This window comes from Oratosquilla oratoria, chromosome 9, assembly GCF_046742065.1.
Source record: "Oratosquilla oratoria isolate Oo_2021 chromosome 9, ASM4674206v1, whole genome shotgun sequence".
Taxonomy (NCBI): domain Eukaryota; kingdom Metazoa; phylum Arthropoda; class Malacostraca; order Stomatopoda; family Squillidae; genus Oratosquilla; species Oratosquilla oratoria.
This window is the reverse complement of record NC_134785.1, coordinates 42105411-42122233: the sequence shown is the minus strand read 5'-3', so window position 1 is coordinate 42122233 and position 16823 is coordinate 42105411. Positions and strand designations below refer to the sequence as shown.

At 40.6% G+C, this 16823-nt stretch overlaps 3 protein-coding genes across 9 annotated transcripts in view; 1 reads left to right on the top strand and 2 right to left on the bottom strand.

Annotated features, from left to right (window-relative positions):
* LOC143028346 (uncharacterized) overlaps positions 1 to 2831 on the bottom strand; it is a 411624-nt gene extending 408793 nt beyond the window's left edge. For all 6 annotated transcript variants that reach the window (XM_076190287.1, XM_076190288.1, XM_076190290.1 and 3 more), the window contains exon 1: positions 2665 to 2831. The gene's annotated coding sequence lies outside the window, so the exon portion shown is untranslated. The remainder of the gene's footprint in view (positions 1 to 2664) is intronic.
* A 157-nt stretch (positions 2832 to 2988) lies between these two features.
* On the top strand, positions 2989 to 8583 carry LOC143028345 (COMM domain-containing protein 3). Its single transcript, XM_076190286.1, has 4 exons — positions 2989 to 3352; positions 6611 to 6739; positions 7567 to 7694; positions 7922 to 8583. Exons 1-4 carry the CDS (start codon positions 3196 to 3198, stop codon positions 8090 to 8092), a joined length of 585 nt encoding a protein of 194 aa, XP_076046401.1. The 5' UTR covers positions 2989 to 3195; the 3' UTR covers positions 8093 to 8583.
* Positions 8578 to 16823, bottom strand: part of LOC143028344 (uncharacterized) — a 47870-nt gene continuing 39624 nt past the window's right edge. For both annotated transcript variants that reach the window (XM_076190284.1, XM_076190285.1), the window contains exon 6: positions 8578 to 16114. In XM_076190284.1, the coding sequence (XP_076046399.1) occupies positions 10838 to 16114 (5277 nt within the window). In that variant the 3' untranslated portion in view covers positions 8578 to 10837. The remainder of the gene's footprint in view (positions 16115 to 16823) is intronic.

Below are 16823 nucleotides of genomic sequence, written 5' to 3'. Positions count from 1 at the left end.
TACCGACTCACTGCCCGCGTGGCTGCCGTGGTAAGAGAAAGCGTTGCGCCTTTGGTCTCTCATTCGCCCCATCTTTTATCTGGGTTTCCCTTGGTTTCTGGGCTATACCTTGGTGACTATGGGTAAGAATGAAGTCGTTGACGCCTATAACTATAGCTCAGATCATAGGGCTTCACAAAGATGGGCTCCAGACAAGAGTGGCAAATATTGGTGTGAGTGAGCGATCTGTGAGAAACTGGGTGAAGCGTTTCAAGGCCAACGGTGGTGTCGAGCTACCGTCTACTAAACCTCGGCCTGGCCCCTCGAAGAAGACACCTGTACGTACTTCGACAGTGCTCAAAAAACAGCTAGAGTACACCTACTATAACTGCTAGAGAATTGAAAGAAAAAATACGTCTGCTTTCTGGGGTGTCCATAAGAACAATCGACAGGCGGATGGCCGAGCTGGGCTACAGTAGCCACCGGCAGGTTAAGAAACCCATCCTTTCCAAGCAGCAGAAGAAGCGTAGGCTGGATTTTGCACTTTAAAGGTCAACTGAGAAGGTTTTGGGTTTCTTTCTTTCTTTTTTTCATGTATGAAAATATAACTTAGAAGAAGTTAGAATAATAAAATGCACGTTTCTAGCGTTTTATAGTCTTGATTTTATCCAAACAGCATGATCTTAAAAGTACCTGATAGCAGACGAAGTTGACACTGTCGCAGTTACATTTTCCACCGCTAGGGTAACTGATGACGTCGGTAGTGTTGTTTACATTCTCGGACATGGCCACGAACATGATGTGAAGAAGATTGATCGGATTTGAATGCCCACCTCGTATTCCAATGTAGCTACGGTACAAGGATACATGTACGAACCAATTCGATTATCCAAACAAGACTCAACTGACGAAGAACATGTCAAGAGGGAGGAATCTTCAGAGGATGAACGCCCAGGAAGAGCAGGGAACAAGGCTTACCATTTCATGCCTTCAAACCTTTATACGCACGTCTGACGACAAACCTACGAAATCATGTGTCTGGTCTGGTGTGGTATGTGATTGCTGGTGGGCATCTCGTATGTGAGGCGTACATGCAGTAATGCATTCCGACGAACTCACCAGTCCTTATTCCCTGCTCGTTCTGTGCGTTAATAATTAATTTTCTAATGCTATATCGCGTAGGTGTGCACTTCTAAAAAAAAGTACTGGCTAGGTAAGATAGTTTGAGAAAAAGAGACGGGATCTCACGAGTATAGTGCCTTTCCTGTATATTATAATTAGGTAAATACACATAAACACACACACACACACACACACACACCATATCCTTGATAAGTGGGACAATAACTGCTGACAGCATCACATAAAACTTTCCGAGTCTGAAGCGCGGTGCGAACTCGGGATTTTAGTCTTCTGAAGCCATGACACTAACTACAACACCAACAAGCATTGTGTGTGTGTGTGTGTGTGTGTGTGTGTGTGTGTGTGTGTGTGTGTGTGTGTGTGTGTGTGTGTGTGTGTGTGTGTGTGTGTGTGTGTGCGCGCGCGCGCGCGTATATTGGAGCGGACATTTATTGTGAAATGTTCCCTTGCGTGTGTGAACACCTGTGCACTTGTCCAGACAGAACACCACAAGACAGTCATGTTGATGCGATGAACTGCATGTAGGTCCGTACGTTTGTGTGTGTGTGTGTGTGTGTGTGTGTGTGTGTGTGTGTGTGTGTGTGTGTGTGTGTGTGTGTGTGTGTGTGTGTGTGTGTGTGTGTGTGTGTGTGTGTGTGTGTGTGTGTGTGTGTGTGTGTGTGTGTGTGTGTGTGTGTGTGCGTGCGTGTACGTCCGTCTGTGTGGCACTGATCTGCAAATACTTAGTCTTGATTTACCTGACTACGTCACCTTTATGACTCCAATCTCTCTTGACTGTCAATACACTTCAACATTCGACACTATTCTCTCGAAATCTCTAAGTGTATCACAAGAGCGCACGCGCATGCAAGTACGCTTTCTATATCACAGATCCGCGGTCATGCATGCACAGCGTATGGACAATCTTGAAATGTAACATCAAAAAACTCCATTATAATCAATTCATTCAAACCAAAACGGATTCGATTCTTTGTGCACAATCTGTGTTGGATGATTATCTGTCACTGTCGTTGATCACAACCAAATGTCACGTCTGTTATATCGATGTTCTTTTCTTTTCCTCTTCTGCCCCATGCATAACTTTATTTTTCTACGCCGAAGACGCAATACTGTGTGTTCTATTCCAAATATTATAGAACTACTAAAACAGTTCAAACTGTAAGTAAAATCCAAGTTAATTTTAATGACAAAGAACGAAGTATTCAAATCACGTTGATGTTTTCTTATTAAGGAACGTATATATATTTTACTCTAAGTACTAAAAACCCAATATATTAACGAAATGACATTAATAATCTCGATGATAAAATAATTTCTTAAAAAGAGGAATGTTCTTATCACTCCTGTCAGTTGCGATTTGTATATTCATGGAGGATAAAAAATTGAATATTTCTCAAACACTGAGGGGACAGACCCGACTCAACGGTCTCAGTGAATGTTATTCTCTTTCACTATTTACCTTTTAATTTAATTTTGAACTTTTATTTCACACGTAGGCCTTTCTACTGCCCCACACTGAAAGAATGCTAATTCATTACTTACCTTGTGCAATGTTGAGAAGAATATGTGCAATGTAACCTCGAAATTTTGAATTATTTATTTCACTTCCCTTATTACAGGCCCGCGCTTTTCACATACAACAACAGACGACGCTCAGGCATGTCGTCTGCTATGAGGTTCCCGCCATCTATTGAGTGAAAGGAAAACATAGAAACAAAATTATCACATTTAATCCTTACTTCTTTAGACTTATGCTATATATTTCATGTGAAATTTTGAAATAGAAAGATTATTATGAAATTTAGTTTATAAATTTATTATGATCTTTATCACATGCTATATTGGACAATCAGCTGATTGAGCAAGGAGGCGGTGGCATAAACAAAGTTGCGCGTAGGGCTCACGGTCCAGTAATTCATATGCCATAATCATCAGCAGACTTGACATACTAAGAAATTAGTATAGAAAAGATAATTAATCTTGTTACAGACGAAATTATAATTGTCATTCCCATACACATACCAAATAAATTTTCTTAAATTGAAAACATCCGGTAGAAGTTGTTACTTGGAGATGGAACTGTCGCCTGAAGTTTCTTCTGCATTACAAATTCTTGGTGACGAGGCCAAGCTTGATCGAAACATATTTAACAGTATTGTTGATATATCATTCAATGACCTCAGCACATCAGAAAAACCTCAACAAGACGAGCAGGATTTTTTAATCAAAGGTAATACAAATTTTTACTTGTCTTACAAAAACAAGTGTTATAAGTGTATATGACATGTAGTATCACCTGCTGTACATGGTATGTACAGTATTCAACAAATCAATCTATTGCACCTGATCTCTCATACAGAAGACCTGCAGGTGGGACCATAAGTTACTAAGGGAAAATCATTTTCAAATTGTTTTGTTATCTAGAGATTGGTGTTTTGTGTCCTCATTGTAGTTGCATCTGGGGCAAATTTGAATTTGAATCTGTGGCCAGGCCTGCTCAGTGTTGGCATTGTCGTAATGCTGGATGTTATCCTGAGTGCAGGAGTGCCAGTGTGGATCTTATCAAGTGCAGGAGGGTTATTTTCTATGGGGATTGTAGTTTGAATATTGAATCTGATGGTCTGCCTAGAAAGGCTTATTCAGTGATCTGAGTGTGTATGTGCTTTTGTGAACATATTTTGTGTGGTATAGGTGATAGGTTATTGTAGATGTTTGCTGTAGTTTTGTTTTACATTCAGTTGGTGGTGCTAATGAAATATAGTGTGAGGAGTGTGTGATATTTAGGGTTCTGGCAGAATTGTGTTTATTTCCATGTGGTGTTCAGTAGAGAGGATTTTGGTTTCTGTAAGCAGGTGTCCAATTCGGTTGGTTTTGAGGCATCTTAACCCATTCAACTCCGATGACAAGATGTCTTGTCATTTGGTCAAATAAAACAAAAAATCATAAAACACCAAAATGTTTGATCAACCAGAAAAATATGACGTCAGTCCTAGCTTCGCTCGCGAGCGAAGCGAGGACTGACGTAATATTTTTCTGGTGTTTGATCAAACATTTTGGTGTTTTATGATTTTTTGTTTTATTTGACCAAATGACAAGACATCTTGTCATCGGAGTTTAATGGGTTAATGCTCCATTCTTTTAAGTTTGTAAATTGTTTGTGTCCATCTAGATGATTGTTGGGAACTCTGCTGTGGAGACATAGTTGAGGATGGTTCTAATGAATTGCTTGTAGATGGTATGTAGAGTTTCTGTAGTCCAAAGTCACTGGGTGCACTAATATTTATTTTCTATGTATTTTTTTTCTTTATGTTACTGTCTTACCATGTCCATTCAACATACCTGTATAGTTTTGCATTTTAATATTTCTATTTTTTATTAATATTTTTTTCATTTCTGTAATACTGCAACCAGTCAATCAGAGGACCATATTTCATTTCAAAATCTTCATTAGCTGGCTGGCTTTGCCATACCCAGTAGATTTGTGGAATCATATAATGTAGGCCTGAAGGATGGTAAAAATTCAGTAAATGCCCTTCAGGCAATTTTCTTGTAAAAACATATTATTCCAATAGTTTTTGCCAAAGAAAGATAATTGCCATCATTTCCTGACTTCAATTTATCTCTAATCAACAAAATCCATAGAACTCATTTATCAGCACATCATAATCAAAAAACATAACTTTCTTAGAAATTAAATGCAATTATAATCAACCATAAAGTATACCTCAAAGTAAGGTTTGGCCTTCTGGACCCACAGAAATAAGTTGTCAGTCAGTACTTCTGGTGATTAACAGGCTGTGCATTAACACCATCCTCCATTTCATTTAATAAGTGAATTCTTAGATTTCAAGAATTTAGGTTAAGTCACAGGTTACATCAGGATATGTATTTAATAGTCGAAAGCATCAGAAAGTGCCACAAGTAGGAAGGGAGGAAGAATGCCTCCTTTACATGGTATTGTTACAGTGGATTCCCTGGCACATTATTTACATAGCAACAGCAATACTTATCTTAATTTACCACCTAACATAACCTGACATATCTATCCTGGGTTTGAGACTTAGGTGTGATGACTGCATTAGTTATTAGTAAGGCATCACTGTTTGCTAATGATTTATATCATGATAATGAAAAAACAAAATTAATAAAAGTTTTGTTCAAATGTTACCACAGCAGCCACTGGAGTTGGAGGTTATGGAAAGTAAGAGATTCTGATCACAGCAGGAGGCCACCTTTGCTTCCTACATACAGTTCATAAAAGGTTCCAGTCCCTTTATATATATATATATATATATATATATATAAATATATATATATATATATATGTATATATATATCTATATATATATATATATATATATATATATATATATATATATATATATATATATAATTTTTTTTTTTTTTTTTTTTTTTTTTTTTTTTTTTTTTTTTTTTTTTACTGCTGGTACAGTGGTAACAGACAGGCTTTGTATAAGAACATAATGAAGGAGACTGCAAGAGACCATAAGGCCTGCACTAAGCAGTTTCATGTCCATTACTACCTATCATCCCCATATATAAAGTTGTCTAACCTTTTCTTAAAATAATCTATAGTTTCAGTGTTCACTACATGATCACTAAGTCTATTACATTCATTGACCACTCTATTGGTAAACCAGTTCTTGCCCATTTCCTTTTAAATCTGAATCTGTTCAATTTAAATCCTTTACTGTGAGTCCTGCCCTGTTGTCTTAGTATGACGACCTTGTCTGAATACCCCTAGATCCACTTGAACATCTATTAGATCACCTCATAATCTGCATCTTTCCAGAGAGTAAGTGAAGGTGCCTTAGCCTGTCCTCGTAAGGTAAATTTCTGAGCCCTTGTATCATTTTGGTCATTCTCTGTACCGATTCTAATGAATTGATATCCATTCTATAGGACTGAGACCAAAACTGTACTACATAGTCAAGGATGGTTCTAATGCCAGATAGTTTGATAACTACCTCTGCACTTTTATTCATAATGGACCTAGCAATGAAACCTAATGGTCTGCTGGCTCTATTAGTATACTCTGTGGCCATGGTTCAAGACTCGTACATGAAAGATAAATTATTCGTGTGTGTATGTGTATATATATATATATTTTTATATATATATATATATACACACGTCTTTCCTCTCCTTTTTTATAAGTTTCTTGTCAACTGTTATATTTATAAAAGACTTGTGTATATATATATATATATATATATATATACACACACATCTTTCCTCTCCTCTTTTATAAGTTTCTTGTCAACTGTTATATTTGTGAAAGACTTGTGTATATATATATACACACACATCTTTCCTCTCCTCTTTTATAAGTTTCTTGTCAACTGTTATATTTGTGAAAGACTTGTATATGAACTTGTTGATTTGTGATGCAAGATTTATCTTAATTTCAAACTAGAATTAATAAAACTTCCCTAATTGAGTATTTTATCATTTCAATCACAAACAGATGGTATTAGTAAGAAGCAGTTATGTGAATGCCATCGTGCCTTAATGACTGTTGCAGTGGAATGTGCCAGAATAGGTATAGACAACATACTTCTAACCAACACACTAGAAGAAGCCAGTTGGTCTGCAGGTGAGTAGATGATAGGGCAGATGAAATAACTTTGTTAATATATTTCTTTTTGGCTACCTCCCTTGTAAGGGGGAAAAAGCCTTGGTATATGTATGTATATGTATATTTCTAGCAGATGCTCTTGCATGTTAGTCTTCCACTTCTACATACAAACCTAAATATTGCCTCCACTTCCTCATACCTCTTACCCTTCATATTCACCATCACCATTCCTCATACATCTCATTACTTTAGTTCTGCCCTTATTTGCATGTATTTTTTTCCTCACCCTTGCAGACTGTCATAAATTGTTTCATGTTCAGCTACAAGTAGTGTCATTCACAAAAAACTGGCTTATTTCCCCTATCTTCCCAGCTTGTAGCTTGTTTCATCTCTTGATATAAGCATAATCCCTTTTCTTTTTTTTTTTCTTTTTTTTGTATATATATGTTTTAGACAGTACCAGCACAGAATAGATCTGGCCTGAGATTCAAACTACCCCAGATGCAATTACCACACAGACACCTCGTACTGCAATGCCCCACTTACAATTCCCACACAACACAATATATTTTTTTCTAAGGGACTTACATTCCCAGCTTGTTATAGACAGTACCAGCACAGAATAGATCTGGCCTGAGATTCAAACTACCCCAGATGCAGCTACCACACAAGACACCTCATGCTGCAATGCCTCACTTACAATTTCCACACAATATCTTTTTTCTAAGTGACTTATATTCCCAGCCAGAGACTGTTGCCAGTTTCCTGGAGGCTATGGGTCTTCTACAAGAGACCAGGGGCAACAGACTGATTGATTGAATATTTTTTATCTTTTCTAAATCAAGACCGATTAGAGCATGTGGTTAAAAAGTATGATGAGAAATTGGACACCATAAGGAGTCAACTGGCAGCCCAAGGAACTTATCCTCCACATATTGTTGATGTTGATTGGAGGTTGGATTACCATGTTCGTGTAAGTTAAGATCACTTATAGTAGTGTACTTATAGTACATTTCAGGGAACTTCTGTGTACAAAAAATAAAAATCTTGGATGATAGGAAATCTCATAGGCATTAGTATCATGAAATACAATGCACTACATGAAGTAAACAATTTGGTGAATATCCACAAGAAAATAATTTAAACAATTCTTAACTCCCATGTTGATTGTGTATGTGATTATATCTTTTTTCTCTTCAGAGTAACACAAGCAGCAAGGAAGGTAATGCTGTGTACAGAATTACATTCTTCACTGAAACAGCTGGTAAGCAAGGCCAGCTTACCTTCACTTGTTCCCACCAGCAACTTAGCCACCTGGTCACTAAGCTTCGACAGTGTACAAGATGTGTGGAGAAATATGCTCAGCAATAGCTCATTCTAATTGGTTCATTTTAACCAGGCAAAGATTTATTGAGAAACAAATGCATTAGCCATTAGGTCAATCTTGTCAAAAAGCACACATTAACAAATAAAATATGGAAACTTTTTCAGTGAAATATGAAAATTGTAAACATCTCTGCCAGGTTAAGTTAATGGATTATAGTCTTCATTCAGGAACTTTATTACATCATTTATACACAGCCCCTGTAGCTTGTTGATTTTTGCTGTGTGAAAGGTTTTCTAGTCATCACCAAGATAAAAGGACAGAAAATTATCATTCCTCAATATTTGTGAATACCTGGTGGTGTTGTGATGAGGGCATTTCATCCACTTTTTTCATTCCTGTTCTGGACTGTGCAATTGAACAAGTGTCATAGAAAAGTGTATTTCATACACACATTGTCCCCAATTTCTACCAAGTGATTATATTCTAGGGAAAATGATATACATATAAGGTACTTTAATAAAAGATAATAAAATTCTTTGATATATATTTTTTCCATACTCAACCAGACTTTTACACCCGTCAACTTGTAAAAAAGGTTATATATTAATGAGAGCATAGTATTTTTTACAAAAGCAATATCATGCTCTTGCAATCTGCCACATTTGTTAATTGGTTTTGACACATACCTGACATTAGATTTCCCATGTATTAACCTTTTTAGGCATTATGTATTATCTTTGGTGATTTCAGTGTCATAAATTTTTTGAATTGCACTCCTTAATTAAAATGAGTAGTATCTGAGTCAATTGATATTTTAAAACATGAGTAGTATTGCCATCAAAATATGCAATGAAGTAGTGATGAGGTCCTAACCAGCAATGATATTGAAGAAGTTTAAGATTGCATGCCAAAATGTTTGAGTGTTCAACTCAGCCTGAGACAATGTCTCACCAACCTGTAGCTTCAGATCAAACTACCTACCAACCTATGCACAAGGGAGAAAGACAGTGGATTAATGTTGGTAAAACACAAATAATTGCTAATACTTTAATAGAAGCAAATGAAGTGACTGTACACAATGCATTTACAATAAATTTTCATTAAACTCTGATGTATAAAATTCAACAAGCAACCTAAGAATAGGTACCAATAAAATGGCCAATTGAATTAACAATTTGAGCAGCTAAACAAATATACAGGTGTTATCATGATGGATGTAAAAGATTGGGGCACATTTACAGTACCTCTGGAAAAACAACAACAACAACAGTTACTTTACCAAGGATTCCTCGAAAATCTAACCTACTCGAAAAGCTTGACTGAGTACTCGTTCTTGTACCTATCGATATCATAAATGATTGGAACTGTTTTTGAACAGTGAGGACTTTTTTATTTTATTTTCTTAGAAGGGGAAATTAAATACAATCATCTGCATTTCTTACTCCTCATTGGTTTTAATATGAAAATATATGATTTTTTTCTTCTTTGTCTGACTACTGACATTCCATATGTGCAAATCCTATATCTTCAATCTGGTGGAGTATGTCACCTTGGACCTGGGTAAGCTTTATAAATGCAGTTAAAAGGTCCTAATCCATTTTAAAAATAGGAGACTTCCACCTGTCTTAGTGTAAGAGACCACAGCTTGTGTTTCTACTGCTGGTGTGTATGTACGTGTTTGTGTGTGAAAAATTTGGAGTCCTGCACAAGGCAGATGTAATACTATGCAATAGTCATAGTCACGTTGTCACCTCTAGCCTAAAATGTGGTGCTGTCAAATCATACTATTCGAGCTTAATCAAATGGGGCCCAGGGCTGGTGCATCATTAGATGCAGCAGGAATTTCTGATTTTTTAATGTCTGGTTGGTGAAACCTGTAGTCAATCATGCCTTGGTTTTTGAGTGCCAAGTGAAGTGTGCAATGCTGAACGTGTCGCAATGCAACGGCTGATGCTGTGCGGAGGGGGGAGGTCAGCCCTGGACCTTGAGTGAGGGGAGGATGGGGGCTTCCTTACAAGATACAGAATGCAAGCGAGATTCATCTCGATGCTAAAATACTGGGAAGGGCACTGTCTATTAAACCCAAGAGATTATTTAAGAGATGAATTCTCCTAAGCTGAAAATTAATGCCATATAGTGTGAAACTGATCACATCACCAAACTTGACCTCGTCAAAATTCTAAGTTTAAATTTCTGCAAACATATTTACCAAAATATATGACTTAATAATATTGATTTATAAAACTAACAGTTCACATTCAAATGTACAACTTAATACATTGCAAGTACAACAACAAACTATATTTCTTAATTAAGTAACTGGTTTCTCAAACATGTACTTATCTACAATTTTTGACAGATGTCATGTATAGGATTGAAAACTTAAAAAGACTTTTAAGAATGTAAAATGACAATGATCTAATTGCACATCTTTCTTTTCTACTGCACATTCAACAGCCATTAATTGCTATTTTGATACATAAATCTGACAATGGACTAAGAAAAATAGGTATCACAGAGCCACTTATGTCTGTGTTAAAGCCCAAGGTTGGCATCACGGGTTGTCCTCACTAGAGTGTATCGTGTATGGGAAGGCATCACATGTCAAGGACAGGAGTAGGCTAAGTGCGTGGTATCACTACAACAGCAAAGGTGTTTACAACACCACAATTCTCAGCTATGGCATCACATCAATTCAGTTACTAGAGCTTCTTGCAATATTCAGTAACAGACTATCACTTGAGTACCATTTGTGGTTTAGTGTGCACAAAACACTATTGGTTGACATTTTAACTCTTGAGGCACGGCCTCTGATTGTTGTTGGTACTGACACTGGGCTCAGCACAAGTTTTGGCATCAATCACATGGGACACATCACAGACGGGGCTACAGGCACTTGACTGGGGCACACCAACACTACCCTCCACTCCACTGCACTGTGACTTGGCCAGTGTGCTCATACTACTGCTTCTGCTGCTCACTGATGCCGCATTAGTTCTCACTTGTGCTGGGCACCACTTTGACGAAACTTTATCACTTGGGCTACTTGACACAGTAGCAGTGTTATTATCTTTCGAAGACTGTCCAGCAGGGGCAAACTCACTCTTGTTGTTGTCGGCACTTGCCTGTGTACTTGTGGGAACATTCTTTGGGGTTTGTTCACCAGTGGAAACGGTTACATATTTGTGTACCTGGCTGGCATCCAAGTCTGACATGCAAGCCAGGCTGGGTGGGATCAACCCAGTACTTTTCCCTGGCTGACTAACATTTGAAAATCCAGTTGGACAACTTCCTTGAGAGTTAGCTGCACTGACAGCCTTCCCATCTCCTATGGGTTGACTACTGCTATTTGAATTTGGAGGAGTTGCTTGTGTGTTCTGTTGAGATGCTGTGGTCGTTTCCTTACTCTTGCATTCACCACTTTTGTTTGTTTCCACAGTTGTATCATGCTTCTTGTCAGGATGTGAATCCTTTCCAACAGACATGCCATAACTGGATGTAGTGTTCACCGAAGCCATAGGGGAAGTCATGTGGGGCACAGAGAAGGCTGGTGCAGAGGGATTTGTTGTTGTTTGTGGGTTCAAAGGAGTTTTCCACGTGGAGCCAGATTTTGACATTTCTTGTTGTACAGGAGCTCTCATTGCCTGGCTACTGATAGGTTTGGACACAGAGGAAGGAGTTTTATTCACAGAGTGACTGCAACTCTTTGGAGGCAAAGTTACACCAGCTTTGGGTGATGCAGCTACAGGAGGTTTGTTCATTGAATGACTGCTATTTTTGGGTCCTACTGTACATGGGGTCTTATTAGCTTGTTGATGGGAACTCTTGGAAGAGGTGGGAGCCGAGGGTCTAGGTGAAGTAGGAGTCAGTGGTTTGTGTGGAGTGTGCAATGGGCTCTTCGACAATGGTAGTTTATTTAGCTGCTGTTGCTGATGCTGATGCTGATGATGATGATGATGCTGCTGCTGCTGTTGATGGTGATGCTGCTGCTGCTGATGCTGAGAAGACAGTTTTGAAGATGGAACAAATGTCGATTTTGGTGTCTGAGAGCAATTGCTTTTGGGGAGTTGTGGTGTTATGGGTCTTGTTAGCTGGACTGTATGTGGACTAGGTGAATGTGGAGTTTGTGGTTTTGGGGATTGAGGAGCATGTGGCCTTGGTGATTGTGAAGAATGTGGTCTTGGTGACTGAGAGGCATGAGGTCGTGGGGACTGAGAAGTATGAGGTTTTGGAGATTGGGGGGCATGCGGCCGTGGTGACTGGGAAGCATGTGGTCTCGGAGATTGAGGAGTATGTGGTCGAGGTGAATGCGGAGCATGTGGTCGAGGTGACTGAGGAGCATGTGGTCTTGGAGACTGTGAAGTGTGCGGTCTTGGAGACTGAGAGGTATGTGGTCTTGAAGACTGAGAGGTGTGTGGTTTTGGTGACTGAGGAGGTGGTGGTTTTGGAGACTGCGGAGGAGGCGGTCTTGGAGACTGAGGCCCATGAGGTCGAGGTGACTGTGGTGTGTGGGGGCGAGGTGATTGAGGAGTGTGAGGTCTGGGAGAAGGTGCAGCATGTGATTTTGGAGACTGTGGAGAAGAGATAAGATTCATCATGGGAATGAGACCCTGCTGCAGTGATGAGGGATCTGAGTACAGGTTGGCACAACGTACCCCTTCATGCTGTGCTAGGGGAGATTGAGGAATGCACGGGGAATATGCTCGCATATATGACTGAGGCTGATGACCTAGTAGGTTGAAGTCTCCCTCTTGATAGAGGTACTGGTAGGGGTATGTGAGTGATGAACTGGTGGTATAATAAGGAAGAGAAAGAGTGCAGGAAGCTCCTGGGTAAGAAGCTGTTCCTGTAGAGGAGCCAAGACCAAAAGTCGAAGGACCAGATCGCACAGGAAATCTCAACATAGAGGCCAGTGGTTGAGTACTGGCAACTGCCACCTTGCTAACCTGTGCTGCAACTGAGGTAACTCCAGTGTTTGCAGGAATCAACTTTGGAACACTTGGAGAAAGACATGGTCCACAGCTTGTAAGAGGAGAAGACACTGTTGTCACTGTAACCTTATTGTGTGTATTATTGCAATTACTTGTTGCACTGGTTCCTTCATTCCCTGTCACTTTAGAGGGCATTGTATTGCTTGGCTGTGAGGAAATAGTTGCTGTGCTGGAGGTGGTGGTGATGCTAACCGTGCTGTTGCTATTTGTGCTGTTGTTGCTACTGCTGATCATACTGTTGCTAATCGTGCTGCTGCTGCTCACATTGCTGCTTGTGCTGCTCATAGTTGTATGGGAGGAATTATTTTCCTGGACAGGCAGACATTTTGCATCAGCAACACAATTACTACTCAGTCTATGATTATTCACACAAACTTTGGGCACCATCTCTCCTGTTTCTTTTCCATAACTGCTTGGCGCTTCGACTGTTCCTGTGGCAGCACTGGTCACAACACTCTGTGCTTCACTGCACACAACTCTGTTAGCTACTGATACTGATGCAGGGTTGGGAGGTAATGACTCCTTGGCTGCACTGTTTTGTACCCTCACACCTCCAGCTCCACCAGGTAAAGCTGTGGCTGCAACTGTAGTGGTGGTAGTGGTGGTGGTTGGTTCCACAATTAATGCTGGTGCTAATGTGAGGGGTAGAGCACAGGCATTTTCTGAGACAGTTCCATGAACTGTAATAGGAATGGACACTGGACCAAGGGCACGGGGATCCAGCTGCACAACACCTAGTTTCTGCACCCCTGAGGTAGTGCCCTTATCTGTATTACCCACATGTCCACTTTTTTCTCCACCACCGACATAGTTAGTCTTGACAGCCGACCCAGATCCACTGCTACTGTACTGTGGAGTATTCCGAGCTTTAAATATCTTGTTGGTCTTCGGTGTATCGTTCTTGTTAGCCAGCAGCTTGGAGCCTCCTGGTGTTAGGTGCTGTCTGGAGATGGTTGGGTTCCAGTGTTTTGGTGGAGTCTTCAGGGTCTTGTAGCCAATAGGTTGTGAAGACTTTTTACTTGGAGGATGCAGCTGAGATTTGGAGCCTTCATCAACCCTTGTGTTCTTCCTGCTACAGCTGGCAGTGGAAGCCACCTCTTTGCTCCTAGTAGCTTCTTCTGAATTGGCCACCTTTGTCACCCCACTCTTCATGAAAGGCTTGGTCAGATTGGCCTGACTGGCTGCAGCAAGAGGTGCAAGAATGTGACTCTGATGACTCTCCCTTGAATTTTGCATTCCTTTTCCTCCAAAAGACCCTTGAGACTTCCCACACACATTACCTCCAGCCAGCCCATGGGGCTTGCCACAACTATTCCCAGCAGAAGGTCCATGGGGCTTCCCACCTGTATTTCCTATGACAGGTGTTTGGGCTTTACCACCTCCACCTCCTCCCTGTTTGCCTTCTACAGCCTTCTTTAGAGATGCTACTTTTCCTCCAACCTGTGACTCTCTCTCTTTTGTCTTGCTGGAATCTTTTGTTTCCTTCTTGTTATCTTTTTCTGAGATAGAGAGTGTCACTGGTGTGCTGGTGGCTGAAATTGCCAAGGTGGGAGGTGCACAGGACTTGGAGGAATCATCACTCTCCAGTCTCTCGTTTGAACTGACAGGAAGCTCTCCTATAGTCTCCTTCTCCAGCTTGGGCATTGACAACTCCTTTGGAAGGCATGAGTCCTTTCCTTCACCCTTGTTTCCATCCTTTGGAACATCCTCATCACATATCACCCCACTTTCAATCTTGGACAAAAGTTCTGAAGTTTCTGGTGAGCTGATTAAACTTTCCATAAAGTCTGTTGTCTCTCCTCCACATACACTCATTACCCCACATTCACTAATTGTTAATTGTACTTCCTTCCACTCTGAAGTGTCTTTGCTGTTGGTCTGACTATTTGTTTCTTTGTTCTGTGGAGCTGCAGTAACATTTTCCATCACTGGCGGCAAACTCGGCATTGTGCAAACTTGAGACCCTTCCCCACTAGTTTCTCGACCCCCACTGCCATCACTACCACTAACACCACACTTTGCTTTTGTGTCTCCAACTGCCTGTGCCGCAGCACTGTCTGGCCCACCCAGCATGATACAACTGGCACTGTTCATTGCTGTAAGTCCTGGCATGGGCTGTGAGAAGAGCTGCACTGCTCCAGCAACTGTCACCCCAGCACACCCTAATACACTTCCTATTTGGGAATATCCTATGGTCTCACCACCAGGTTCCGTTGAACTTGAACTTAACATATTAACCTTTCCTAAGCTATCACTAGTTGTACCCTGTTTGGTTTCCGAATAGGCTTTGCCAATTGTATTTCCTACACTGCCACCGTACATCATCAATGGAGTGAGGTTGCTCGCCGCAACCTGAGGTTCACCATAGGGTGCACTACCGACACCAACCACACCATTTCCTGTAGGAGTGTTGAAAGTGGGTGTTCTTGTTCCATGTGCTAAAGGCATCATCAGTGGACTGGCAATGGTTCCTGGTGCTGCACAAGATGCTGGAGATTCTGGCACCAACTTCCCATTCATGTTTATGGTTCCATTTCCAACAGCAAGAGTGGCTGGCATGCCTCTGCCATCAATGCCAACAGCTGCATTTCCTACAGTATGAGGCGTAACTAGACTTCTGTTATCAATACCAATCGGCGTATTCCCCATTGTGACAGGGGCTGCCACATCAAGAGATGAATTATTGATACTAAGAGCAGCTGGCACATTTTGGCTTTCCATGCTAACAGCTCCAACTTGCCCACAGAGAGGACTAAGTACCACCCCATCTGTATTAACAGCTGCATTTCCCAAGTAATTGACAGTTCTATCTTTGTCATCTGTATTGACAACTGAGTGAGCTGTTGTCATGACATCCTCTTTGGGGCCAATAGGCGTATTTCCAACAGTGACGATGGCAGGTGTTATGTGATCTTCTTCTTCCCCCTTATAACCTTCTGACACTACCTTTTCTGATTTTCCTATGGATGGCTCCTCCTCCTTCACTTCAAACATGGCCTTGTAAAGTTCAGGGTCAAGTTTGATGCGCTTGCTGGCTGACTCATAGATCTGATAGAAAAGCAACAGTGGCTCAGTCTGTAAAAGAGAAGTAAACATATGCATATCAGTCATAATGCACGAGTGAAAATCTAATAAAATTCACAGTTCAGTCCAACAACAAAGCCTCACAAAACCAGAAATAAACCTCAAAACAAAACAAAATCATACAAACATACATATACCAAAGTCTTTTTCCACCTTACAAGGGAGGTAGCCCAAAACCAAAGGCATAAAATCCATTCCCACATACTCCACTCCCATCCACCCCCTTCCCTCCCTCTTATCTTGGCTCCTCCTGGATGACAGGTCATCCCTGCTTCTCGCCCATTGCCCTGGGTCAGAGGCAGTGTCGCAAGACACAGCAAGGCCGCTTCATCAATTCGGTGACCCTCCCTCTCTGTCCCCTCATGTAGAAATGGAGAAGACAGGAGAAATCCCTTCGGGCTGCATCAATTTATTTTTCACACATACTCCCTCACCCTCCATCCCCCACCCATTCCCCGTCATGGATCACAGCATTATCCATACACAACCATTCTCCATTCACCCCTATCTTCTGTCCTCTCCCATCCTTCCTCAACAGACATTCCCCTCTTTTCCATTGCCCCTTTTACCACACCCATCTATCTCATCTTTGGTCACCCCTCATGTTCACTACTTCTACCTCTGCCTTCCACACCATTTTTACAAATCTTTCTTCACTCATTCTTTCCATGTGTCCAAACCATCCCAATACTCTTTCATC